General features: G+C 39.7%; 1 protein-coding gene across 3 annotated transcripts in view; it reads left to right on the forward strand.

The window, feature by feature from the left end:
• CHCHD3 (coiled-coil-helix-coiled-coil-helix domain containing 3) overlaps nucleotides 1-24,345 on the forward strand; it is a 277,669-nt gene that overhangs the window by 83,876 nt on the left and 169,448 nt on the right. For all 3 annotated transcript variants that reach the window (XM_032304109.1, XM_032304108.1, XM_032304110.1), the window contains exon 4: nucleotides 16,996-17,113. In XM_032304109.1, coding sequence (XP_032160000.1) covers nucleotides 16,996-17,113 — 118 coding nt within the window. The remainder of the gene's footprint in view (nucleotides 1-16,995; nucleotides 17,114-24,345) is intronic.

The raw sequence follows: 24,345 nt of genomic DNA on the forward strand, positions 1-24,345 counted from the left end.
CTGAAATTTTTCTTCCTTGACAGTATTTATTTATCTTTAAAATTATTCTAACTAGGACTTGAATATGAGTTAGTACAGTTCTAGCTGCTTATAAAACTGAAGTATCTAATTCAGGGACCATTTTTCAAATCTCCGTGAAGGCTATCATCACTGTAGACTCGAAGCTAGATGGGCTTCCTGTGAACTGTGGGGTAACTGGGACACTTCTGATACTCGGCAAGTGTAAGAGAGTGATCGAGTTCAAGCCTTGGTCTCTGTGACCAAATTTGTTCTGGATTGCTATGAACGCATCTGGTTTCTTGCTGCTTTTCACAGCCCTGTTAGTTACAGTGAGAAGCCATAAAATTCTTCCATGAAGGAAAATGATAGAGGCATTTTGTGTCTAAAATTGTTCCTCCTTAAAAAAAAAAAAAAAAAAAAAAAAAAGAAAGAGAGAAAGAAAAAAGAGAGAGAGAAAGAAAAAGAAATGAAATCCTTTTCCTGGTGCAATAAGGAAAAGCCAAGTAGTAAAAGGTTTGAAAATACACAGTTGATGAGATACATTGTTTTTTGTGCGGTGGCAATACCACATTTTATGAGCTTTATCTGAAGTATGATTACACTGATTATATTATACGTTAGGGTTATTGACATTTAATGGGTTAGAATTTAATGAGGGAGCTCAGTAAGAGAGTGTAGGTTGATTTTAAAACATCCTTGATTACTTAAATATTTTTGAACGGGGTATGAATTAATTTTCCTGTGATAGTGGATCAGAAACCTTGTAAGTAGCCCATGGGCTCATCTTGAACACCTACAGCTGTTATTTCAAAAAGAACAGAAATGGGTATTGTGAAGTAAATAATGAAGGTGGCATAGTGAATTCCTGCTGGCTGAGAGTTAAATTATTCATTTTGTTAGTTTAGCTAACATGGTTCGTGCTGCGTGGGATTGGAGCACTGTGTCAGTGACTAATATTGCATAATTAAAAAGCCTTAGTTCCTCAAGCCAATAATATAGCTGGAATTTAGAAATGGTTGTTAACATCGTGGAAATAGTTTTATTTGTGCAAGTAGATGTGGTTTACCTAATCATTTTGAAGTTTTTCCGTTATTAAGCATTTGTATATAACAGGTAGGCAGTGTGCCCAGGATGTTTGTAACTGTACTTAATCTTGTAGTTCCTTCCCCTTGCTTTGCTTACCACCCACAGTGTTTTTCTTCTGGATAGGCGGCCCAGGAGTAAGTGGTCTGGCTCAAAAGCCTGATGCGCACACTCCCTTCTCATTGCAACACTGTAGTTCCTTTTCTCACTTAGAATTATGTTGCAGATCAATGAAGGGGACCGCATGGCTGTTTATGTTAACTGAAATGTTAATGTATTACCTCTGCAGTCTTGGTAACTCTGACTCTGAGAGAAAGACCCAACATCCATAGTATTTTGTAGTCGTAATCAACGTGGCTGTACTCTTCAGTTTATGCTTCTTCATATACAGATGATACCTTTGGAAAAGTGCTGTAGCAGGATTTCTGAACCTCGGGTGTCCATGAGTAGGGGGAGGAGTGGAAGCACATTCTGGATCCTCTGTTAGCCACTTGTTGCCATGTAACACTGCCGCCTGTGTTTGCTTTCACAGTTGCATTATGGCCAAAATGACAAAAGATGGAGGGCTTTGTTTGGGAGGGAAGAAAGACTAGATGTGTATGTTAAAATAATTGAATCGGAACACTGAACATTTTACTTGGGGGGGTTCTAAGCATTTTGATTTCGCATAGGCAAGATCATGTAGTATAGTAACGAGCACATGGTTTTTAAAGTCAGAAAGCTAGAATAGAAATCTTACCACGTCCTTTCTTAACGTGATTTGAACAGTGTATTTAACTTCTCTCCGCTTCAGTTTCTTTAGCTCTGAAAGGTGAATAACTACTACTCTGTGGGATTTTTGTGAGGATTAAATAAAATAATGTACATAAAGCACCCGTTAAAATACCTGGCACAAGGAGGTACTCCCTAAATGGTACCTATTATAATATTATTAGTTGAATATTATGCACATTTTTCCATTTAAATGGCATAAGTTGTATGTGAAAATCTTCAGAACTCACAATAATAAATGAAATGGACCAGAGAGTAAAAGGACCACATGGGTCTGAATGCCTTTTGTTGGAGTGAGTTGGAGTTGTGTTCTGGTAGACTCCTTACCAGCAAGGCCTTGGTGTCCTGCTCCGGCTCCTGCAGGTTGAGTCCTTGTTCCTAAGCTAGGGGCCACAGATCGAATTTGGGGGGAAAAAAAAAAGTATTTTTCAATGAATTTTCATTTCGGGTGGCTCCATTTGTTTCTTTCATTGTTATCTTTGATGTGAATTCTGAATGGTAATAATTTTTATTTCTTAAAGTATGTCTGTGATTTTTTTACTTTAGAATCAGAGATGGAGACTATCAAGCGAAGGAAATGAACATGAACCCTAGAATGAGAGTAGGCGAAGTCCTACAGAATTTCACATTTTTGGCTCTTGTGATACGTCTTTTCTGCTCTCTCATGTTCTGTTTAAAGGTGAAAATTAAATGAAATCCAGTGTACTGCTTAGTGTGGCTTTTAGATCAATGTGTTTTTATTATTTGTTTTTTCTTTAGCAAGATTTCATAGGGAATGCTAGAAATAAAACCTCTGCCCAGGAGTGAATTTTTAGCGGGTGAATAGTGTCAGAGAGCCATGCAAACTGGTTGCTGTTACCTAGGGAGAAGGCACTGTGGGGATGGCCTGGTGGGTGCTGATGTTGTCTGTTGTACTCGCTGGGCAGACCAAGGTAACTTGTAACAGAAGGATGAGCTTGGTCTAAGGGACAAGGCCTCTTCAGCTCTTGGTATTTCTTTTGAGGTTATAGAGCAGTCGAGATGAAAAATACAGGGCCATCTTTATGCGCATGTGAGACCGATGGATATTCTTTTCTAAGGTTTGTGTTTAACTAGCTAATAATAACAGTTGTGACCGTGCTCAATAATGTAAACTTTGATTTTTTTAAATTAACACATAGTGTATTATTTGTTTCAGTCTTACACAATTCACTGCACTCACCGTGGCACGTACCCTGCCCATTGTCCATAACCCAAACACCCTGTCCCTTCCCCACCTCTACCCCGCAGCAACCCTCAGTTTGTTTCCTGAGATTAAAAGTCTCTTATGGTTTGTCTCCCTCCTGATCCCGACTTGTTTTGTTTTTTTCCCTCCCTACCCCCCACAACCCCCCACCCTGCCTTCCAAATTCCTCGTATCAGAGAGATCATATAATTGTCTTTCTCTGATTGACTTAGTTCGAGTAGCATAATACCCTCTACTTCGATCTACGTCTTTGCAAATGGCAAGATTTCGTTTTTGTAAAATTTGGTTCTTAAGAGGCCATGCATCCTTTTGTTGTAGTGGATTTCCATTAGTTTTCTGAGAACAGAATTGGTCTTGCAGCATCTACTCCTTTGGTGGAGGGTTGTGGGGGGTTGTCTTTCCGTTTCACCTACAACTTCATTAGGCTCTTCAGCTCTCCAAAGAGGACGTCACTCTTCTCTCAGGCTGACCTTTGCGGCAACTGGCTGCACACTTCACCAGGATTATAGAATAGGTGCTTGCCAGGGAATTTAATCTTGAACTTAACTGCTGTGCAACATTTAATCAAAGCAGCACTCTGCGATATAGGCATTCTGTCTATTCCTTGATGCCCTAAGACCTGTCCTTCAATTATGCTTGATTATTATGAGCTGCAGAACTGGGCCATGCTGTTCTGTCCTTATGTGAAATTGCTCTTATCTGATTGTGTAGGTGTTAATAGTTTTCATGCATATATTACATATTATATATTATATGTATGAAAACTTCGTAGTGTTTATAGTACAAGGGAGATGTGTTATACCCCGAGGTTTCTTTTTAGGAAAATGCAGCGAAAAGGCGATATAGGGAGATTATTTTTATAAGAATTAATTTACAGTACCCTGGATTGTTTCATCTGGAGCTTTTTGTTTGTTTTTTTGTTTTTTAAAGATTTTATTTATTTATTAGAGAGAGATCACAAGCAAGCAGAGAGGCAGGCAGAGAGAGAGGAGGAAGCAGGCTCCCCTCCATGCCGGTGTGGGGCTCAATCCCAGGACCCTGAGATATGACTTGAGCTGAAGGCAGAGGCTTCAACCCACTGAGCCACCCAGGCGCCCCTGTTTGTTTGTGTTTTTAAGATTTTATTTATTTATTTGTCAGAGAGAGAACGCACAAGCAGGCAGAGTGGCAGGCAGAGGCAGAGAGAGAAGCAGGCTCCCCGCTGAACAAGGAGCCCTATGTGGGGCTCGATCCCAGGACCCTGGATTCATGACCAGAGCTGAAGGCAGCGGCATAACCAACTGAGCCACCCAGACATCCCTCATCCAGTGTTTTAATCAGTTAAACTTTGCCCTAAAATGCTTTAACAAACCCATTAGCGTAAAAAAGAATAAAAAATAGAAGAGTAATGTCAAAAGTGGAGACGATATTAGGGAGTTGGAGGCTTAAAAGCATCTAAAGCATGTCCACCATCCTCCCGTCTCAATTTCAGCCTCATTCCCAGCTGCTGCTGGTTAGAGGAGTGTGTGATGGACGGGTGGGAGCCAGTGGGCTAGTTGGGCAGAGCACAAGGATCACCAGAGTGCGCCCCCATCTGTGTGAATGCCCGTCAGCTGGTCTGGGAGAGAGATGGGAATGAGAGACTTTGTCCTGGTTCCTTTGACCGGGGTGGGGGTGGGGGTCGTGGTGAGGGGGTGGCGCCTGAAAACTCAGCTGGTGATCTGCCACCTGGTCCCAAGGGCGGAGACTGCCTGGTCCCCCACCGTGGAACAGGTACCACTGCTAAACACAGCCTAGCATCTGGGCCTACGCCCTGGGAAGTGGGCAGATGAAAAGAAGGTACTTGCTGGGCGCTGCAGCCAGGCAGAAAGACAGATGAGAGGAGCACTCCACAAAGATGCTTCCAGCAAGAACTGTTGGAGTGTTTCACTGGTGCTTTTGATGTTTGTGGCATTGGCAGCTGTTGCTACTTGATTATAAGATACGTCGATTTGAAGGTGCATCTTGGTTTTGTAGATACTGAACGATGGGGAAGGTAACACCATCACGTTATAATTGATGAAAGATTAAATCGTAGATGGAGATAAACGGAAGAGATAGAGAAACAGTGAATGGAATAAACCATTTCCCTGAGCTGAAGATAGACTGGAGTCTGCACAGGGCAGGGCCTTGCTGTTTCGGAGGGTTGATGAGAGCAGACGCGCACCGACTCATGGACCCTAACAGTTTTCAACTCTAGGGATAAAGAGAAGATCCTATAAGCTGCCTGGCAGAAGGAACCACTCATTTATCAAGGAGATGGGATCAGTGTGGTTCTGCCAGCCTGTAGGCTGGAAGGTGGGAAGACTGTCAGGATTCCTGAGAAAAACAAGGCTGAAACTCCCAAATTCTGTATTGAGCTCTCATGTGCCTGTCAGGTGAAAAAAGGACCTATGGGCATGTGAGGGTATTGAGAGTTTATTATTCTTGAAATATTATTTTGGCTAGCAGCCAGCATCCATCGAGGAGCCAAAACTCATCAGTTGCTTCTACAGAGAGAATTTAGTATAAGAATTGTTAATGAAGTATGTAAGGGCTGAAAAGGCAGGAGGAAGCCCACAACACAGAAGAGCCCTAAGGCAGTGCTGTTTACATCGATGGCTCACATTACATTTCTATTAATAAAATCGGTCTAGTAGGTCAAAAACGTACAAAGAAATAGGTGAAAAGAATTCTAAGATATGTTATTTCCCCCAGTATATCCAAAATACCATCATTTTAGCATTGAATTTATTAGTGACAACACATTCTTGTTTTCTACTAAGTATTAAAAAAGGACAGAAGTGTGTCCTTTATTGTGACAGCACATCTCAGTTTGCAGTGGTCCCATTTCTGTGGCTCCTGTTGACTGTGTTGGACAGCACAGCTTGCAGGTGTCCCAGAGGTAGCCCTGGCGGGAAGCAGCCGCAGTTGAATAAAACACTGAACCTGCAGGAGGAGTTCTGTGAACTGCTGCTCAGCCTCAGGGGACGAGGTGCCTCCTGGCTGGTGGCACTGCTGTTTGTCTCTGAGCTTGGAGGAGAGGCCAGTGTGTGGGGGACTCCGGTTTTGAGGAGCATCCTGGTAGGGCTGAAGCCTCCAGCGTGGGATGCAGTTAGGTTGATCTTTGCAAGTGTGGGCGAACTGGATTAAATAGTGAGGCCCGAGTGATGCTGAAAGAAGTAGACAGCAAACAGGAGAGTGCCTTTTTTCTCTCCCCAGCCTTGCAGTCTCCTGCTGGCACCCTCTTTCGGCAGAGTGAAAGAGGGACCCAGCTGCGGAGCAGAAGTGTGGCTTAGATGGCTCTCACATCACAAAAGCTGAGGTTAGGAGAGGGGTGTGAAGCTGAGAGTCCGAGACAAGTGTCTGATGTAGTAGACCATCTTAGGAAAATACTTAAGAGAATTCTAACCAAATAACAAATTCATTACAGCAGATCTCAGTACAGGGAAAGGTGGAGAGGAGAGGAAACACCCCTGAGGAGCAGTCTTTGCATTGTATGCCCGAATGGTACACAGGGACGTCTAATAAAGGTACTGTTCATATGGATCCTTGAAATTGGTGAGAAAGCCTTGAAGAGAGAGCTCAAGAATTGTAGGAATTCAATAGCACTAGGAGTTGGATTCTGGGGAAAAGTCCGTGTATTCAAATGATTTCATCTTACTGAGTTGGCAGAGGGTAGTGGTTGAGAAAATAGTAGGAATTGTGTTTTTAAACAATAGCAGGGGGATGATGTATCTGTGAGGGGAAAGGAATGACCACTAACTGCATAGAAAAATATACTAGAGCTTTTTGAGAGGGGCAGAGAATATATAGTAAAGGAAGGAAGGGGAAAAAAGATAAAGTAAAATTAATCGTAAACATAATATAAAACGGAGGAAATAAAGGTAAATGTATTAGTTACTGTACTCTTAATAATTGTGGCTGGCCACATTGCCCCTTTAAAGATCAGGGCTGCCAGGTTGTGTTAACATGCAGACACACCCACCCCCTCAGGAGCTGTGTAGTATATGACGTACACTTAAAAGTAATCTTTTTGAACCTTAATAAGTGAATTAAAAATTAATGGGTTGGCAAAAGTGTACAAACAAAATAGGAGGAAAGGTACGATTCAGGGTTCTAAGGACTAACGAGAATAAAGAAACACGATTATATGATGACAAGCACAGCTTAGAAAACAAGAGTCATTAACCTTTATGTGTCAGTCAAATTAACAGCTCAGTATATGAGTCAAAACCAGAAATTCAAAGGCTACTTGACTTAAAACAGAAAAATAAAGAACTTTGTGTCATCATTCTTTCCTTAAAAATGTTTACTCTGGGCTTGATAGAGGAATCCACTAAGCTCTAACATTAAAGCGTCTCCCATAAAAGAGATGGATTGAGTTAGTGAGGTGTGTGTCTGTACATTCCAGAGGCATAATGCCGGTGGAGGGTGAGAGGTTGCAGTTTGGTTGAAGCTTGAAAGTTCTTTGAAATAGAAAACAGGTATTGATTCTTTTTCCTCTGCAAGTCTTAGAATGGAGAACGGTAATCTCTCTCTCTCTCTCTCTCCCTTTGTCTCTGGTCAGAAGTTTCCCCAAACTTAACCAACTTGACAAGGACATAATTTCAAAAAGTGTATCTTGGGTGCCTGGGTGGCTCAGTGGGTTAAGCCTCTGTCTTCCGCTCCGGTCATGGTCTCAGGGTCCTGGGATCGAGCCCCGCATCGGGCTCTCTGCTTGCCAGGGAACCTGCTTCCCCATCTTTCTCTGCCTGCCTCTCTGCCTGCTTGTGATCTCTCTCTCTGTCAGATAAATAAATAAAATCTTAAAAAAAAAAAAAAGTGTATCCTGGTGAGTTGTGTCTTTTATGAAGAAGAAGCAAGTCATTGTAAAAGACTTGATGCGTGTTTCGTATACTTAAAAATAGTGAGAATGCTGTCATTTCTTCATAGCTGAGTCTTCTTTACGAGAGCCTCCCCTGTATCTTAGGTCACTGACCCAGGGAGGTCATAGTTTTCCGTCTACAGGAGGATGCGGGCTCACATTGTCACTGGTCCCTGTCCAAGTTGTGTCCCACGGGGGCTGATGACGGGGATTTGCTCCGGCGATGCCTACATTTGTGCCCTAGACCCTTTCTCCTCCAGCTGACCCTGTGGTTATCTTCCTCCAGCATCTCAGTACATAAACCTGCCCAGCAACCTCAAAAGGAATGTTACAGGCTGGGGTGTAGATTCTTTCTAGTCAAGTAACAAAGGTATAGATACTTTCAGGTCATGCAGGGTTATTTCCTCCTCTTCCTTCTATGAAACAGTTGGTTTTCAAGCCCTACTGATATCCACAATTTAATGGTGTCTCTGTATCTCCACTCTGACCATTGTCCAGTTGTATTTTGAATATTGTAACAACTGATGTATAAAATAAAAAGTTGATTATTTTGGTTTAAGATGCCTCTGAATAGTCAGCTTAAGCCAGATAAAGAAGTGACTGTAGGTCCTTCTAGGAGAGGGAAGGCAAAGGTGCTTCAGGTTGTCCTGTAAGTTCCTCCTGCGGAGTTTAATTGTGAATTTCCAAGGGACAAGGAGGTGCATGAGCCATGGATATGGTGACATTAATTTGAAAATAAAATCAGAATTCTTTTTTTTTTTAAAATATTTTATTTATTTATTTGAGAGAGAGACAGTGAGAGAGCATGAGCGAGGAGAAGGTCAGAGGGAGAAGCAGACTCCCCATGGAGCTGGGAGCCTGATGCGGGACTCGATCCCGGGACTCTGAGACCATGACCTGAGCCGAAGGCAGCCGTCCAACCAACTGAGCCACCCAGGCGTCCCTAAAATCAGAATTCTTAAAAAAAAAATCAGAATTCTTTTCAAATATAAATATACTTTTCACTCAGTAGAGAATGTATTCAGTAAGAAAATGGTATTAGAAAAGTTGGACAGGTAGATCTTTTTCCCTAAAAGAGAATTGAAAAAGGAACTCTATCTACAAAATAATATGTGATATGGGATGGGAGGCAGTCCTCTGAGGTTGGGGTTTGGGGGCGGGTTAGGATTATGGCTCTGGGTAATCCCCAATAGAAGTTGTGGGCGTTCTGTTACAGGCTGAGTTTTCCCTCCAGCATCATTTTGAAGCTTTGCAGGAAAATGTCTGGACTATGACTACCTTTGAATGTAAGCTAAAATCACTTAAAAAATATGTTTGTGCAAAGGAAGGAAATCTTGATTGTTAAATTCTGAATGACATTTTAAATGATATTTATTATTTTTTTTTAAAGATTTTATTTATTTATTTGACAGAGATCACAAGCAGGCAGAGAGGCAGGCAGAGAGAGAGGAGGAAGCAGGCTCCCCGCTGAGCAGAGAGCCCGATGCAGGGCTCGATCCCAGGACCCTGGGACCATGACCTGAGCTGAAGGCAGAGGCTTTAACCCACTGAGCCACCAGATGACCAAAATAAATGTCCTCTTAGTTATATTCAAAGCCAGGTCGTAATGCTGGTTAAGTAATACTGGTTTATTATATGCTTTGCTAGATTGCAGTACTTCAGCTTTCCAAGACAGTGCCCTTTATTGCAAAATTACCATTATATAAAGAATACCTATGTTCTATAATATTAAACTATGCTCATGCTCTGTATTCTGTCTTTCAAAAATATTTATTGAATGCCTGCCAAAGCCAGGCGCTATTTAACTTACAAATGCTTTGGTTTTACATAACTTCTCTTTGTCTCCACTTCCTAATCCAGAATATAGTAATCAGTTCCATAGGGTTGTGAGTTAACACCTGACAAGTGCCTAGACCTATGCCTGGCCCAAATGTCAGCATTATTAAATACTAACTCTTTATCTGTTGTATATCAATATATTACATATAGATACATATAAATGTTACTTACAGACACGTAGCTATTATATATGACTGTAACATGGCTGTATTAATGTATATTCCTCTGTGTGTGTGTATTTTGGAACCTCAATGCACAAACATTGCTTCCAATATTTGAAATAATTTGAGTGGAGAAGTATTAAGCTTCCTATATTCTTTTATTTTTATAAAGTCTTACTATTAAAAAATTGTATACTTGTTCCATCATTATTCTTAATAGTCTAATAATTAGTTTGTTGAATTACCCAGCTCAGCTTTTCTGTTTAAAAAATGAACAGTAAACAGTATTTTGAATGCTGGTTCAGCATGTTCTGACAAAGTATGATGCATTAAAATAAAATTCATCATTAGCACTGGAAATGACCTTTGAGGTTGTAGTCGCTCATTTTTCTCTTCCAGTGTTTGAAATAGTCTTCCGAGTCAAGTGCATTGCAATACTTTGCAGATACTGTCTCTGTAAAATGGTCACAGTTCAGTTGTAGATAAATCATTTCATCAAATCACTGTATCTCTAACAATCTTCATTTCCAGTTTATTCTCCCCCATTATCTGAGGTTCTTGTCATCTTTCCTCAGTAATATAATGGCCTTATACATTAAATTATAAAGTAATTTTCTAAGCTAGAATTGTATAGAATTACTTGTGTGTCAGCCTGTATGAAGATAAATCTGAGTGTTTGTGTATGGTCACGTGAGCAGTGTCCAGGTTCAGAGAAACAGTTAGGGCCCCTGAAAGCCAAGCCACTTTTGGGAAAGGGCTGGTAATAATTTTGAGTTTGGCAAACTCTGATTTGTTATAGTGGAGTCAAATAAAAAATGAGCTTTTAAAAAATAATTATGAATAATATCAGATCTACAAACCGTCCTTCTGTGACCACAGAGGTGAGTAATGCAGTGGGATCGAATTCCTGTCGAGGGGTTGACTCCTTAGGAGGTTTAAGAAGCACAGCTTTGGAAATCAGATCAGGTCATTTTATGTCTCCCAGGTGCTTTTGCACATTTCAGGGTTTTTCTTGAGAAAGAAGGAGGATAGAAATGCTCCTTCCTGGAGGATAAGGAGGTTGATTACATTAAAAAAATGCATAGCTAACGCTGTCTTTAAAATGCCCTTCCCACTTTCTTGAAATCTTTAAGTTATTTGGAATCAAATAATATTGGCTGGTTTTTATATAGAAACGGAAACATGTAGGACCAGATTTTAGATATCTGTGAAAGCTGAATGTATATGAGGGTTTCTCTTTTTTTTTCCATTTAAAAGGACATGTTGTAATAATTCATTATAGGAGATTTGGCTGGTTTTTAGAAATTCATTTTGCTGGTGTATCTTAAATCTCTCACCTGACTGAGAATATACCGAGAAAAACAGCTAAGTTGCTAGGGCTTGAGGTATAAGGGCAGAGCTGCCTGGTATTTGTTTCATTAAGCTTAGGCAAGCTATCCAATTACTTAATGCAAATAAGAAAAGTTTACACTAAACTCCTACTTCTTTGCTTAAAACTCTAGAGAATTTAAATGAGGAGAGATGGGTATTTAAAAGAAGGAGATTTAAATGAAACTTAAATCAGGGGCTTAATGTAGAATAATATTAGACCAGGAGATCTGAAATAATAAGTGGGGGAATGCCAATAAATAAAGGGAATATATTCTCTAGGATGCTTGGTTTGTTTAGTTTTATTTCGAGATAATTCTTGAAGCTTTGGCAACCCGGGTTAATAATCAAAGACCCGTATTATCTCATGCCTCCTTTTCACCTAACAGGGACCTTCAAAGCAGTAAACTGCTGCCTTCTCTTGTCAATGAGCACTTCACTGGCTTGCCTTGTGGAGTGTTTCCAGAACAACCCGGCTCTGATGTGTGGCTCCACCATTGGGCCAGTAGCACTCAGGCCCAGAAAGCTGGGTCATCTCACTTGGCTCAGAGAGAAAAATGAGATGATCGCACAGCCATCAACCTTTCATAGATGGCCGTTGAGCAGAATAGCTCGATGGAACAATCAAACCAAGGGCCCCGGAGAAGAAGCTCTGAAAAGACTTGGGAGCTTCTGAACATACAGGCAGTGTGTATGTGTGTGTGTGTGTGTGTGTGTGTGTGTGTGTGTGTGTTTTGCAATACATTTGGAAAGTGATCTACATGAATCAGTGAAAGAGGAAACTAATTAGAAGAAATGTATTGCTGTAAGTGAATCTCATGGAGGAGAGATATGGGGAAATTAGGAATACAACAGTTTGATAATTGTGTGTGTGTGTGTGTGTGTTTGTGTGTGTATGTGTGTGTTAACAGTGTTCCCTCAGTGACTCTGGGTCTCTCAGCCTTTGGTGTCTGAAACAGCCGGGACACACTGAGCTCTAAAGAGAAGCCTTTCTCAGTACCTCAGGACCCGACTGATGTCTCCCCTAAAACACGTTCTCCTTCTCCAGGTTGCTCAGTTAATATCCTCAGATTTCAATTCAGATAATGGCTCCCATCCATATCGTTTCAGAGCAACCTCACTTAAAGAAAAAAAAAAAAAAAGTCCATCAGGGTTTAAGCTTCCTGAGGGTAGCAACTGTGTCTCTTGTGCTCACCATTTTGTTCTCAGTAATCAGAATAAGTCTTTCACCCAGTCATTTATATATTGAATGAATTTGTTAATCCCATTTATTCTTACCTAGTTCATAGTTTTTATTAAGTAGTGGGAAACTCTAAGGATGAGATGAGAAATATAAGTGCCCACTGAGTGGAAATGATCAAATTTGGAGGTAGTATTCCTTTGTTTCATTTATCTTCTGCTACCAACTTCTCAAGAGTTTTATGGGATGGAGAATAATGTATTTAATGTTTCATGTTTGTAAAACTTTTACCTGCAAGGTACTTTAAGATTATATAGTTCAACCATCATATTTTAAAGCTGAAAAAACAGGTTTATTAGATTGCACAGTAAAGTTACTGATAGGTAATAAGAATTTATTACCTATGACATTATATATACAGACACAGACATATATATGTACGGGTGTGTGTGTGTGTGTTTAGGCAAGTGCGAAAGAAGCAAGGGAGCATATGAAGGGATAGGGCTGCAAGTCATTGTCAGTTTTTAAGTTTGGAAGCCCTTGAAGATAATAAAAATAAAGCAGATCTTCCTTTTTTTATTAACCTATAATATATACTTGTTTCAGGGGTACAGGTCTGTGATTCATCAGTCCTACACAATTCACAGCACTCACCATAGCACATAGCCTCCCCAATGTCCATCACCCAGGTACCCCATCCCTCCCATTCCCCTCCCCTCCAGAAACCCTCAGTTTGTTTCCTGAGATTAAGAATCTCTTGTGGTTTGTCTCCCTCTGTGGTTTCATCTTGTTTCGTATTTCCCTCCCTTCCCCTGTGATCCCATGTCTTGTTTCTCAAATTCCACATATCAGTGAGATCGTATGATAATAATGGTCTTTCTCTGATTGTCTTATTTCGCTTGGCATAATACCCTCTAGTTCCATTCATGGTGTTGCAGATGACAAGCTTTCATTTTTTGTTTGATGACTTGCATAATGTTCCATTGTATATATAGACCAGATCTTCTTCATCCATTCGTCTGTTGATGGACATCATCTAGCCTCTTTCCATAGTTTGGCTATTGTGAACATTGCTGCTATAAACATTAGGATGCACATGTCCCTTTGGATTACCACATTTGTGTCTTTAGGGTAAATACTCAATAGTGCAATTGCTGGGTTGTAGAGTAGCTCTGTTTTCAACTTTTTGAGGAACCTCCATCCTGTTTTCCAGAGTGGCTGCATCAGCTTGCATTCCAACCAGCAATGTAAGAGGGTTCCCTTTCCTCTGCATCCTCGCCAACATCTGTCATTTCCCGACTGGTTAATTTTAGCTTTTCTGACTGGTGTGAGGTGGTATCTCACTGTGGGTTTGATTTGTATTTCCCTGATGCCTAGTGATATTGAGCGCTTTTTCATGTGTCTGTTGGCCATTTGGATGTCTTTGCAGAAATGTCTGTTCATGTCTTCAAAGCAGAACTTCTTATCAGTGAAAATTTGGAAAAAAAGGAGGATGGAAAAGATAAAGCATACCTAGTCATGGTGAACGGGGAGAGTTTCTTCTTCTTTCCAGAAAACCACTGCTTTTTCTGTATTCCTGACCCCACAGTGGGCACTATTATTATTACTATTATGTAACCGTGTTAAGTGTTGAGTGCTTCAGACTAAGTGTTTTGTGTGTATAGGACCTGGTAAGGTAGGTATTATAGTGGTTCATTTTACTCAGAATAACAAGACCCAGGGAAGTTAACTCAAGTATTGACTCAGCTAGTATGTACTAGAACCTTGATTTGGACCCAGGACTCCCAACTCCAAAGTTTGTGCCTCTGTACCAGGTATTACAAACTGATAATCTTTACTTTTATTATAACATTGAAGGCTTTTGTGCCCAAGTTTTTGCTTCTTTTTCATTAACTTGCCAAAACTTTTTAAGTTGAGCTCCTTTTTACTCTCTTTGTAATTAAAATTGATACCCTATGCAAGTAAACTAAATTAGAAAAATAGTTATTATTATTTAAGTAGTATTTTAAACTATGATATACCACATGTGGTAGATATGAGAAAATCTACTTGTATGGAATCCATTTTATGTGAATGAATTAATAATGCCATTTTTTAAAAAAGATTTTATTTATTTATTTGACAGAGAGAAATCACAAGTAGTCAGAGAGGCAGGCAGAGAGAGAGAGAGGGAAGCAGGCTCCCTGCTGAGCAAAGAGCCCGATGTGGGACTCGATCCCAGGACCCTGAGATCATGACCTGAGCCGAAGGCAGCGGCTTAACCCACTGAGCCACCCAGGCGCCCTATAATGCTATTTTTAAAACAGTTTACATATGTATGTAAAGTCCTCAGCACAGTTCTTGACGTGTAGTAGGTGATCTATGCAATGATAGTAATTTTTATCATTTTAGTTTAGTTTCCACCTGACTTGTAACCTAGGTAATATCTTTTACTGGTAGGTGATATGCTAGTGCAGTGCTTTAACTGCACTGTTTTGTAATCTGATACAGTAACCTCAGCAGTTACCAGCACATCATCCTTATGTGAACCACTTCATTTTTGTTGTTACTCTCCTTTTATAGATCTCCAGGACTTACGTGGGTCGAAGTATATTTTGGTAATTGAGGGCTGTGGCTCTCACTTCAGTATGCATTAGAATCACCTGGAGGACTTACTAAGAGGCAGTTTGTGGGGCACTACCCCCACAGTTTCTAATTCAGTAGATGTGGGTGGTGTCCGAGTGTTTGCATTTCTAACACGGTCCCATGGATGCCGCCGCTACTGAGGTCTGTGGATGCTTTTAGAACTGCTGCTCTCCACAAATGACGAGACGTCTAATTATCCGTATTCTTTTATGATTATGCACGTCCGCTGAGTTATTGTACTGATAGCATTGATGCTGCTGAACTGGGAAATAATAATGGAGAAATTTGGTTTGTGTAAGTGTAATTGTACTTACTGCTTAAGGAAAAGCTTCTAGAGGTTACTTTTTGCATTAGAGAATTTCAGAGTATAGGTTTTAATGTATTTCTGTTCTTCATCTTTATTCAAGACATAAAAACAGGTTCCGTTTTTAGGAGTATATTTTAAAGGTAATTTCTGATTTTATTTATTTATTTGAGAGAGAGAGAGAGAGAGAGAATGCGGGTGGAGCACATTGGGAGAGTCTTTAAGCGGACCCCCTCTGACCAGGGAGCCCAGGACTCGATCCCAGGACCCATGAGATCATGACCTGAGAGTCAGATGCTCAAGGGACTGAGCCACCCAGGCACCCCTCTGGTTATATTTTTAATTATAATTGATGATAATGAAATTTGATTGTAATTGATACCTGAGAATTTCAGAGTATCTGGATGATGTGGCAGCTTAAAAATGGTAACAAGTTTTTATTTAGTTCTTTTCAAAAATCTTTTTAAAACTAAAATTTGATAGACTAGTATTGAATTCAGTTTGGTGCTCATCATTCCCACTTACAAAGTAGATTTCACTTGGAATTTCACTTATACCAACATAACGATTTTACCTTTTCTTTTTAAATCATCGCTTATACCTTTGGGGATATGATGGTATAGAGGGGTTTATTCTCTCAAGAGAAGAAAAGGCAATCAGAAAATCTTTGTCCATAAGATTAGACTAAAATGTACTCTCATTCAGTGATTACAGAATGCCTTTATGTGCCAGGCATTATGGTGAAAATTGGTGCCAAAGTAATTTATCTTTTTCATGCACAATGAGGGGCTTTAAGTGGATTGTAACTTAATATGTTGTAATTGTGTGATGAGGTTACCGACAAACCCAGTGCTATCAGATGCCTCATTAATAGAATTAGTATTGTATACAGATCTTGGGAGGTGAAGTTCCACTGTCTTGTTTTTCTAGACTATGTTCACAGTGTTACATTTGGTCTGGGGCTAAGGGACAAATTAGAGTCATTCCAGAAGTGAGGATCCCTGCTGTTCAAAGGTCTGGCCATTTTTGCATATGAGGATCCTTGGAAAACGAGAGTAATTCATCTGGAGGGGGAAGACATCTTAATTATGTTTTTAGTTCCTTGCTGTAATTTAAGATCCATGAGGACAGGGACCCATCCTTCTTGTGCAGCACTGTGTCATCAGGGTCTTAGGCATGGGCTGGTGTGTATTCAACAAACAGTTGAATGGGTCAATTTTGAAGGGAAGATGACGGTTACTTTCAAAATATTTGCCTTGTAGATGACTTGTTAATTAGACTTACTGCTTGTGTCACCAGAGGACAGACAGAGGCACCAGGAATGGAATTTTTAGGTGCCACATTTCAATTTTACATAAGAAGAACTTTGCAGATCTAGTTTAACAGTCTTACAAATAACTATTCTTGGATTTGAACTCCGCTAGTTTAAATGCTTGGGTAGAGACTGCATGGGGACTTACTAGAAAATATACCCGCTTTTAGTAAATTATAGGTCAAGGTGATTTTGGCTACTTCTCTTTTTATTATTTAAGTATTTCATTAAATAACAATCCACAAAATAATTTGTCTTTTCAGACTAAAGCAAGGCAAAGAACTAGAACGAGAGAGGGCTTTTGCTAATGAGCAGTTAACCAGAGCTATTCTTCGAGAGCGGATATCAAGTGAAGAAGAACGAGCCAAGGCAAAGCACCTGGTGGGTATTAAAGATTTAGTAGAAACGTCTTGTCTACAAGGAGATCGCTGATGTTTGGGAAAAGCTGAGCACTCCTTGCCAGCTTTTAGTGTTGACAAGTGCATGTTCTTTCTCTTTGCTTAAATTTCCTTGGTTTTTTGCCTTTTACAAGTTGTTGACAATTTGCTGAGATTAACTGTGAAGGACTTTTTAAGGCAGGTGACTTGAGAATTATTGCAGTAAAGATCAACAGGGAGACAGTGGCACGCGCATCTTGCCTGAAGGGATATTGCTTGTTTGCTCTCCCTGCCACCCCCTTGATTTTGATTTCATCGTTGAAACCTCTGGGACAGGCAGCATCTTGTTTGTCTCCCTGTGTGCTGCCACCAGATGTTAGTCTGGGACGTCTCCGGCAAAGGTGAGTAAGGTTTGGTCAATCACTTCTTTGTGCTTTAGAAAGGGAAAAATGCAGAGCAAAGTCTTCTGGGAACAATCTTTTTAAAGAAAGGGGATCCCTTTTTTTTTTTTTTTTTTTAAAGAACTATTTGAAAAAAATTTTTAAAAGCAAAGATTAATAAACATGTTTATACATGATTATTAATAGAAGGGAGAAAATTTAAAAGGTACCCAGAAATCTCTCATTCTTACATAACAATGATTTACACTGGGATGTGTTTCCTCTCGAAAATGTTTATTCCTAGGTTTGTTACATACTTAGAATGTGTTTAGAATTTGTAGGTATGAGAATACATAAGAATTTGAGCAATGCTGCATATAGCATTTAACATCATGAACATTTTCTTTAATTGGTGAATGTTCTTCTGAAATGTAGTTTTTAATGGCTGAGTAAGGGTTCTGTCTTCTTTGTGCATCGTAAGTTAGACTATTTTCCATTGTTAGGTAAAAGTAGGGCTGCTCTGGTTGAAGTCTAGGGTCCTGACTGCTTACCTCCCACTTCAGCCTTCTAGAAACCCACATGTCACTTATCAGAACCGTTAGTGTTCTTTGGAGTATCGTTGGGAACTCAGTGGAGAGGTAAAATGAGATGATATAAGGGAGAACTTTGAATGGAGGACTGAGGGGGTTGTCCCTGTCTCAGTAGGCAATTGAGAATTGTTTACAAATTGATAAGAAAAGGGTTAATTTATATTCTCTTGTATTTTTTCCCTTGGTCCTTTCTTGGAGAGGTCATGTGACAGTAGAGAAAATAAAAGGAAGCCGATGTGTAGTGAATCCATTTCTCCAAAGACTAATCCAGGGTCCAGCATGAATGGGTAGACAGTGAAGCCAGAACAAAAGTGATGGACCAAGAAAGAAGTGTCTGGGGACAGCTGTTTTGAAGGTCTCTCCTTTCTTGATTCTGGGGTTGTAGGATATAGATGGCGAGTAACAGCATCTTCCAGATTTTAGCACCTATCATAATATTAGCCAGATGGAGCCCTCATAGAATTTAGGGAATAAAAGTAGAATTTATATGACAGGATTATAGTTGATTTCTTTTGGCTTGAGTGTTCTTAGAGTGTTCTTGGCTTGAGTGGTAGTTCATGGCCTAAGCAAAATGACTCCCCACAGTAATTTAGGTACACTGATGATTCCCCACTTACTTATAAGGTTAACCCCCTGTATTGTTACTATTTGTTAAAGAAAGCATTCGTTGGGAAAGAGCAGAAAGTAAATAGGAAAAATATGAAGATCACTTAAATTACTGCTATCCAGAGATAATCACTGTTAACATTCTGCTTTATTACTTTTATATTCCTTTCCACATTCCACTAAATCTGTATAAAACATTTATATTAATGTGTTTATATGTATTTCCCCAAACATAGGTGATAGTATACATAGCCTCATATAACTCTTAAAATAACCTGCATATTAAAAACAATTAGACTATAAGGTAAAGATCTTTATAATAAATATATGTTTGTATGATCACTTTTAATGATTGAATGTATTTCACTGAATTTTCTTCTAATAAGATAATACAGGGATAGTATAGGAAATTTGGAAAATATAAAAATTACTAAGGAACCACCTCATAATCATTAGGATGGCTACCATCAGAGAAAAAGACATTAACAAGTATTGACAAGGATGCGGTTGGTGGGAATGTAAAATGGCACAGCCACTATGGAAACCATTATGGTGCTTTCTCAAAAAAACTAAAAATAGAATTACTGTATGATTCAGCCATCCCACTTCTGGGTATTTACCCAAAAGATTTGAAAGCAGAGTCTCAAAGAGATATTTGTATGCCCATGTTCGTAGCAGCATATTTCACAATAGCCAAAAGGTGGAAGCAGCCCGAGTGTGTATCAACAGATGAATGCATAAGCAAAATGGAATGTTACTTACTTATAATGGAATTTATATACTTACAATTGAATGTTATTCAGCCTTAAAAAAGAAAGAAACTGACGCATGCTACCACATAAATGAGCCTTGAAGACATTTTGGTAAGTGAAATAGTCTAGTCACAAAAAGACAAATACTGTCGGAATCCACTTAGATGAAGTCTCTAGACTAGTCAGATCTATAGAGACAGAACATGGGGGGTGGTTGCCCTGGCTGCGGGAGGGAGAAATGGAGCACTTTTTTAACAGGTTTGGAGTTTCAGTTTTGCAAGATGAAAACTATTCTGGAGATTGGTTGTATAACAACAGTGTTAATGTACTTTGCCTGAACTTCTCTCTTCTAAATGGTTAAGATGGCAAATTTTATGTATATTTTGCCACAGTCAACGATTAGAAAAAATTCTAAGGAAATAAGCATTCCTGCACGTGTAATATTTAGAGAGTATGAAGTTCATTTTTTTCTTCCCCAACACGTGTCCAGTCTAGGTTTCCAGACCATCTTGTAGAGCGTGCGGTATGGACTGTGATTTAAGTCTAATGTTGTCCCTCAGCCCCTTGATCCTCAGCTGGGAAGTGGGCAACCCCAGAACCCGTGATTCATGTGGAAGTCACCCTGAGAACGTCAGCATGTTTCTGTTGCGAGGTTGGGCCCCCGTTACTGCCATTCTTAAACCTAATATGTGGGACTGTCTGAGTGATGGTCAGACATCGATTTGTTCCTCTTTGTTTAGATGTCGCAGCCTGTAAGACTGTAAAGGTTGGGGTTCACACCCATTGGAAGGAATTGGAAAGCTCTCTTTCAGGAGAACTAGGAAAAAGGAAACAAAGCCAATGTGTTGTTGGTATTGTGAAATAAAATACTCCACCCCAGTCCCCATTTTCCTCCGCCCACTCACAGTCGACAGTTAGATCGCTTTCTCTGCGCCTGGGAGTCCAGGCTTCTCCGCCCACAGTTGTAGCAGCTAGCTTTGCAGGGGCTCACGAGAGCCCAGTTGCTGATGCTTTAATATAGAATCTGATTGGACTTTCCCCTTAGGAAGAATTGCTTTAGCTGGAGAAGCTACAAGTGCTGCTCTAGATTTGAGAAGACCATAGCAGACCCTCACCCAACTTCCCACATGCTGGAACGATAATTTTAGTCAACTGATTTTGCCTAGAAGTCCCGGAGAGGGAGTTCACTGATAATCTTACCTACATGGAAATGCTAAGTAAAATTCACATTAAAGGAGTGCTTCTTAAGAACAGGGAAACACCGCTGTAAAGAATGAAGATTACATGGCACGAGGCAACCTGTGAAGTTCATGCAACTTGACATTCTGTGAATCTTTAAGATCTCGTACATATAAATCTAACACTTGCTGTGTCATTAGTTTTTTAAAAAAAGTAAAATTGTATCTTTTTTAACTTTGCAATGACATTTGATTTCTTCATAAAATGCTGATTAAAATTTGATTTACTCTTCCTTTATCTTAGTAAATTTTGCTGATTTGACATTGGTCATTTTTTGTATTTTCTTTTTTCCTTTTTAGCCTCAACTTTAGAAGAACCTGCATTTACCTAAGGAAATATTTAAATATTTATACATCTAATTGTGAAATAGTTTCCTTCACCCATTGGGCAACATTTTAGTGCTTCGGTAGATGGACATTTTGATATCTCACCCTAGTGACGTGTGAAGGATAGAATAGAAGAGAAAGTGAATGGAAATGGACAAGTTAGCAGTCTTCACATTAGTCCAGTAGAGAACAAGTGGTACTTGAACTAGGACAGTGCTAGTGGGGAGGAATGGAGAAAAGAAGAGATAGAAGAGGTAATTAGGTGATGGTATTACTAGGATATTAGATTTGAAAGGTTGAAAGATGTGTCAAAGCCACAAGGTTTCTGTTATTAGAAACCCTCTTATTTTAAATAGAGAAAGTAGCAATCAATTAAAAACATTCTGGGTTAAGTGTATATTGTGAAGTGTGACTTCAGTGTAGAATTGGGACAATTCTGGCCTCAGATATTGCAGTAATTATTTTGTTTGACTTTAGGTGAGATCATTAGATCATTATGTATTTTGGTCCCTTTCCACATTCCCCTCCTTTGCAAATTTATTAAACACCTACTATGTGCTAGGTGCTGTTAGTTGCTGGAGGTGCAAAGATGAACCACATCTCGTTGCTTTTCCTCATAGAGTCTCCTATCAAGTGTAGGATTTGTGGGAAGGTCATTCTTACCTTGAACTTTTTTTCTACTTATATCCTGTTTCTTTGAATCTGTAGAACCTCGTAGTGCTTAGAAAAAAATAACACTGAAAAAAAAAATAGGGTAGGTGAATGCATGAATTTAGTTTTTCTAAATTTAAGTGACTGTTTCACCAAAATGTCACTTTTTATCCCCTGTTTCCTTTTTGTCTGAAATGCACCAGTGAAGCAATCAAGAAGAAGAATTGATTAATTTTGTGCTGTGTGCTTTTCAGTTCTGTGTTTTGTTTGTGCTTCAAACTGTGACAGTTGAAATTTCATGGTAAAAGAGAGAAAGGTTTTGAAATTTGGGGGATGGAGGAAAATGAGTAAATTCAAAGAAGTAGATAAGAATACCAGTGCTGCCCAAATAGAAGTGAGGTTCTGGCCAAGGGCAAAGGATGCAGTTGGGGTTGTCATTTTGAAATGATCAACATGGTCCTTCCTCAAAAATTCTCTGTAAAAGAACAATAAGACTGATCACTCGGGGCTTTCAGTGTCATTAAAATTAACCAGGTGAGTCAAGTTTCATGGAGCAGCAGCTCTCCTGGGTTCTTGTATTGGGCACTTAAAATATACTTTAACAAAAACTTGTTTTTTGGGGTGCAATTTAGCGCTCTGATTTTAATCTCTATTAATACGCTCCCTCTGGTTATATAAACCGTGTGCTGGTTTTCTTTCAAAAGACACCAAGCCCCAAATGTTTTGACATGTATGGTGTATTAATTTGCTTTTAATGCCAGAAATGAAGTTAATGATTTTGAGCTTTTGCTTTTGAAGATTGTTTAAATGTAGAATTTCTACTTCATGTTTGGGCGATCTAAGCCCTGTAGGTATAAGATATTTTCCTCAGTGTTACTGGTAAGAATGGGACCTGGGATCCGTCTCCAAGTCTCATTCTTTTCCTCAGGACCGGTGTGCGCGGAACTGCAGCATTTTGCCTCTTGTGTGTTTGGATTCAGCAGGCACTTACCTTTCCAGAACAAAGCATTCAGATGCCATCTTCTCTCTCGGTTCTTTGTTATCATGTATGGTCCTTACTTCCTGTGTGTGTTAAAGTGGTATTATTATTCTCAGCGGGAGGGCACATAGTAGTATGAAGAGATTGTTAATGAAATATCCCAGGGAAAGGATATTTCCAGTGCTCCTGCAGTGGAAGAGGAGAAGCACATTTTGTCTCTGTTTGCCAGCTTAGCCATTATGTTAAGAGCCCAGAGAAAGAATAGGATTGGCATGACAGATTTCAGTATATACTGAAAGCTTAACCAGATAAACATATTTCTCCAATGTACACATACTCCCTTCTCATCCAGCTTTACAGAAATACCTGGGATCTCAATGTTACCAAATAGCCTTAGAGAAACACGATACCATGCTGAACAGATACCGTGGGGCGTGGAGCAGAGAATGGCTGAATGCTTTCCCTGCAGTAGAGACGGAGTCTCACCATCAGGGATGACGAATCTGTCCAGTGAACACAGTGTACGGGTGACGGCAATTTGCTTCTGTTGCTTTTTTTTCCCAAGGAAGTATTCTCAGGCTGTGTGACCTTGTTGACAAAGTGATTAGAGAAGAAATAGCACAGTTCAGTACAATGCTATCGATGTCCTTACCAACAACTAGTTATATTAAAAGACCCCTATGTGGAGCAGCTCTGCGTAGAATGTGCTGGCATATTTCCATTCGAAATGTACTTAAAAAATGCATCAAGTTGTTTGCAAACTGGTTGGCTCAGGGCAACTCCTCTCGAGTGGTGTCCTCATGTGGTAGCCCTGCCATAAATAGCTTATTGACATCCCATCAGTTGGGTCATTATGGGTGTCAAGGTGAGGTATGGAGAGCACTGAGTAAAAATCCATAGGTAACTAAGGTGCAAAGGGTTGGTTATAATTCCATCTCTTCATAATGACCTAGCATTTATTGTTAACTTATTTGCTTCACTGCCTGGGCCGAAATGAACTGTCATTAGGGCCTTAGAATTTTATCGAACTGACATCATAATCTCATTTCCTACTGAAGAGGCTAAGAAATATGGACCTCAGTGTTTGTTTTAACCTTCAACACATTAAAAGTTAAAGTATCATGAAGTCTGTCAATCCTTACAAATCCCAAAGAAGAGTCTTGTACATTACATTGTGAATGAGACTGTAAGGTACACGGGCTCCTTTTTTGTCCACCAGCCATTTTTTTTGTTTGTCTTCATGACAAATCTCACAACTGTCAGTTCTGACATAGCCTTGGAGAATTGCTTTCAACCTCTCGTGGGTGGACCCGTGACTCTGTGAATTCAGCAGTAAATTGAACAGCAGTAACGTTTACTATGTGACATACCATGTGCAATGAGATCTGCTTCATTTTTGTTTTTTGGACATTAAATTTTTCACAATGTTGGACATTCCTGAATAGTTCTGTATCTACACTTATTTCTTTTATGTACCCCTGGTTTTATTGCTTAGTTATGATCCCTAAATGGGACTGAGTTATGTTCTTTCTGAGTTTCTTGATGTTTTACACCGTGCCCTGCTTCTGGGGGTAGGAGGGTTTATTTTCATGTAGCCTAGAGTTATTCCCTTAACCAGAGAGACATTCAACGTTTTGTTTCAGCGTGACTCTCTCCACTCTTTACTAACTGTATTTTAAGGATGACTTCTCCTGAAAATACCGGGGGGCAGAA

Source organism: Mustela erminea, chromosome 11, assembly GCF_009829155.1.
Source record: "Mustela erminea isolate mMusErm1 chromosome 11, mMusErm1.Pri, whole genome shotgun sequence".
NCBI classification, from domain to species: Eukaryota; Metazoa; Chordata; class Mammalia; order Carnivora; family Mustelidae; genus Mustela; species Mustela erminea.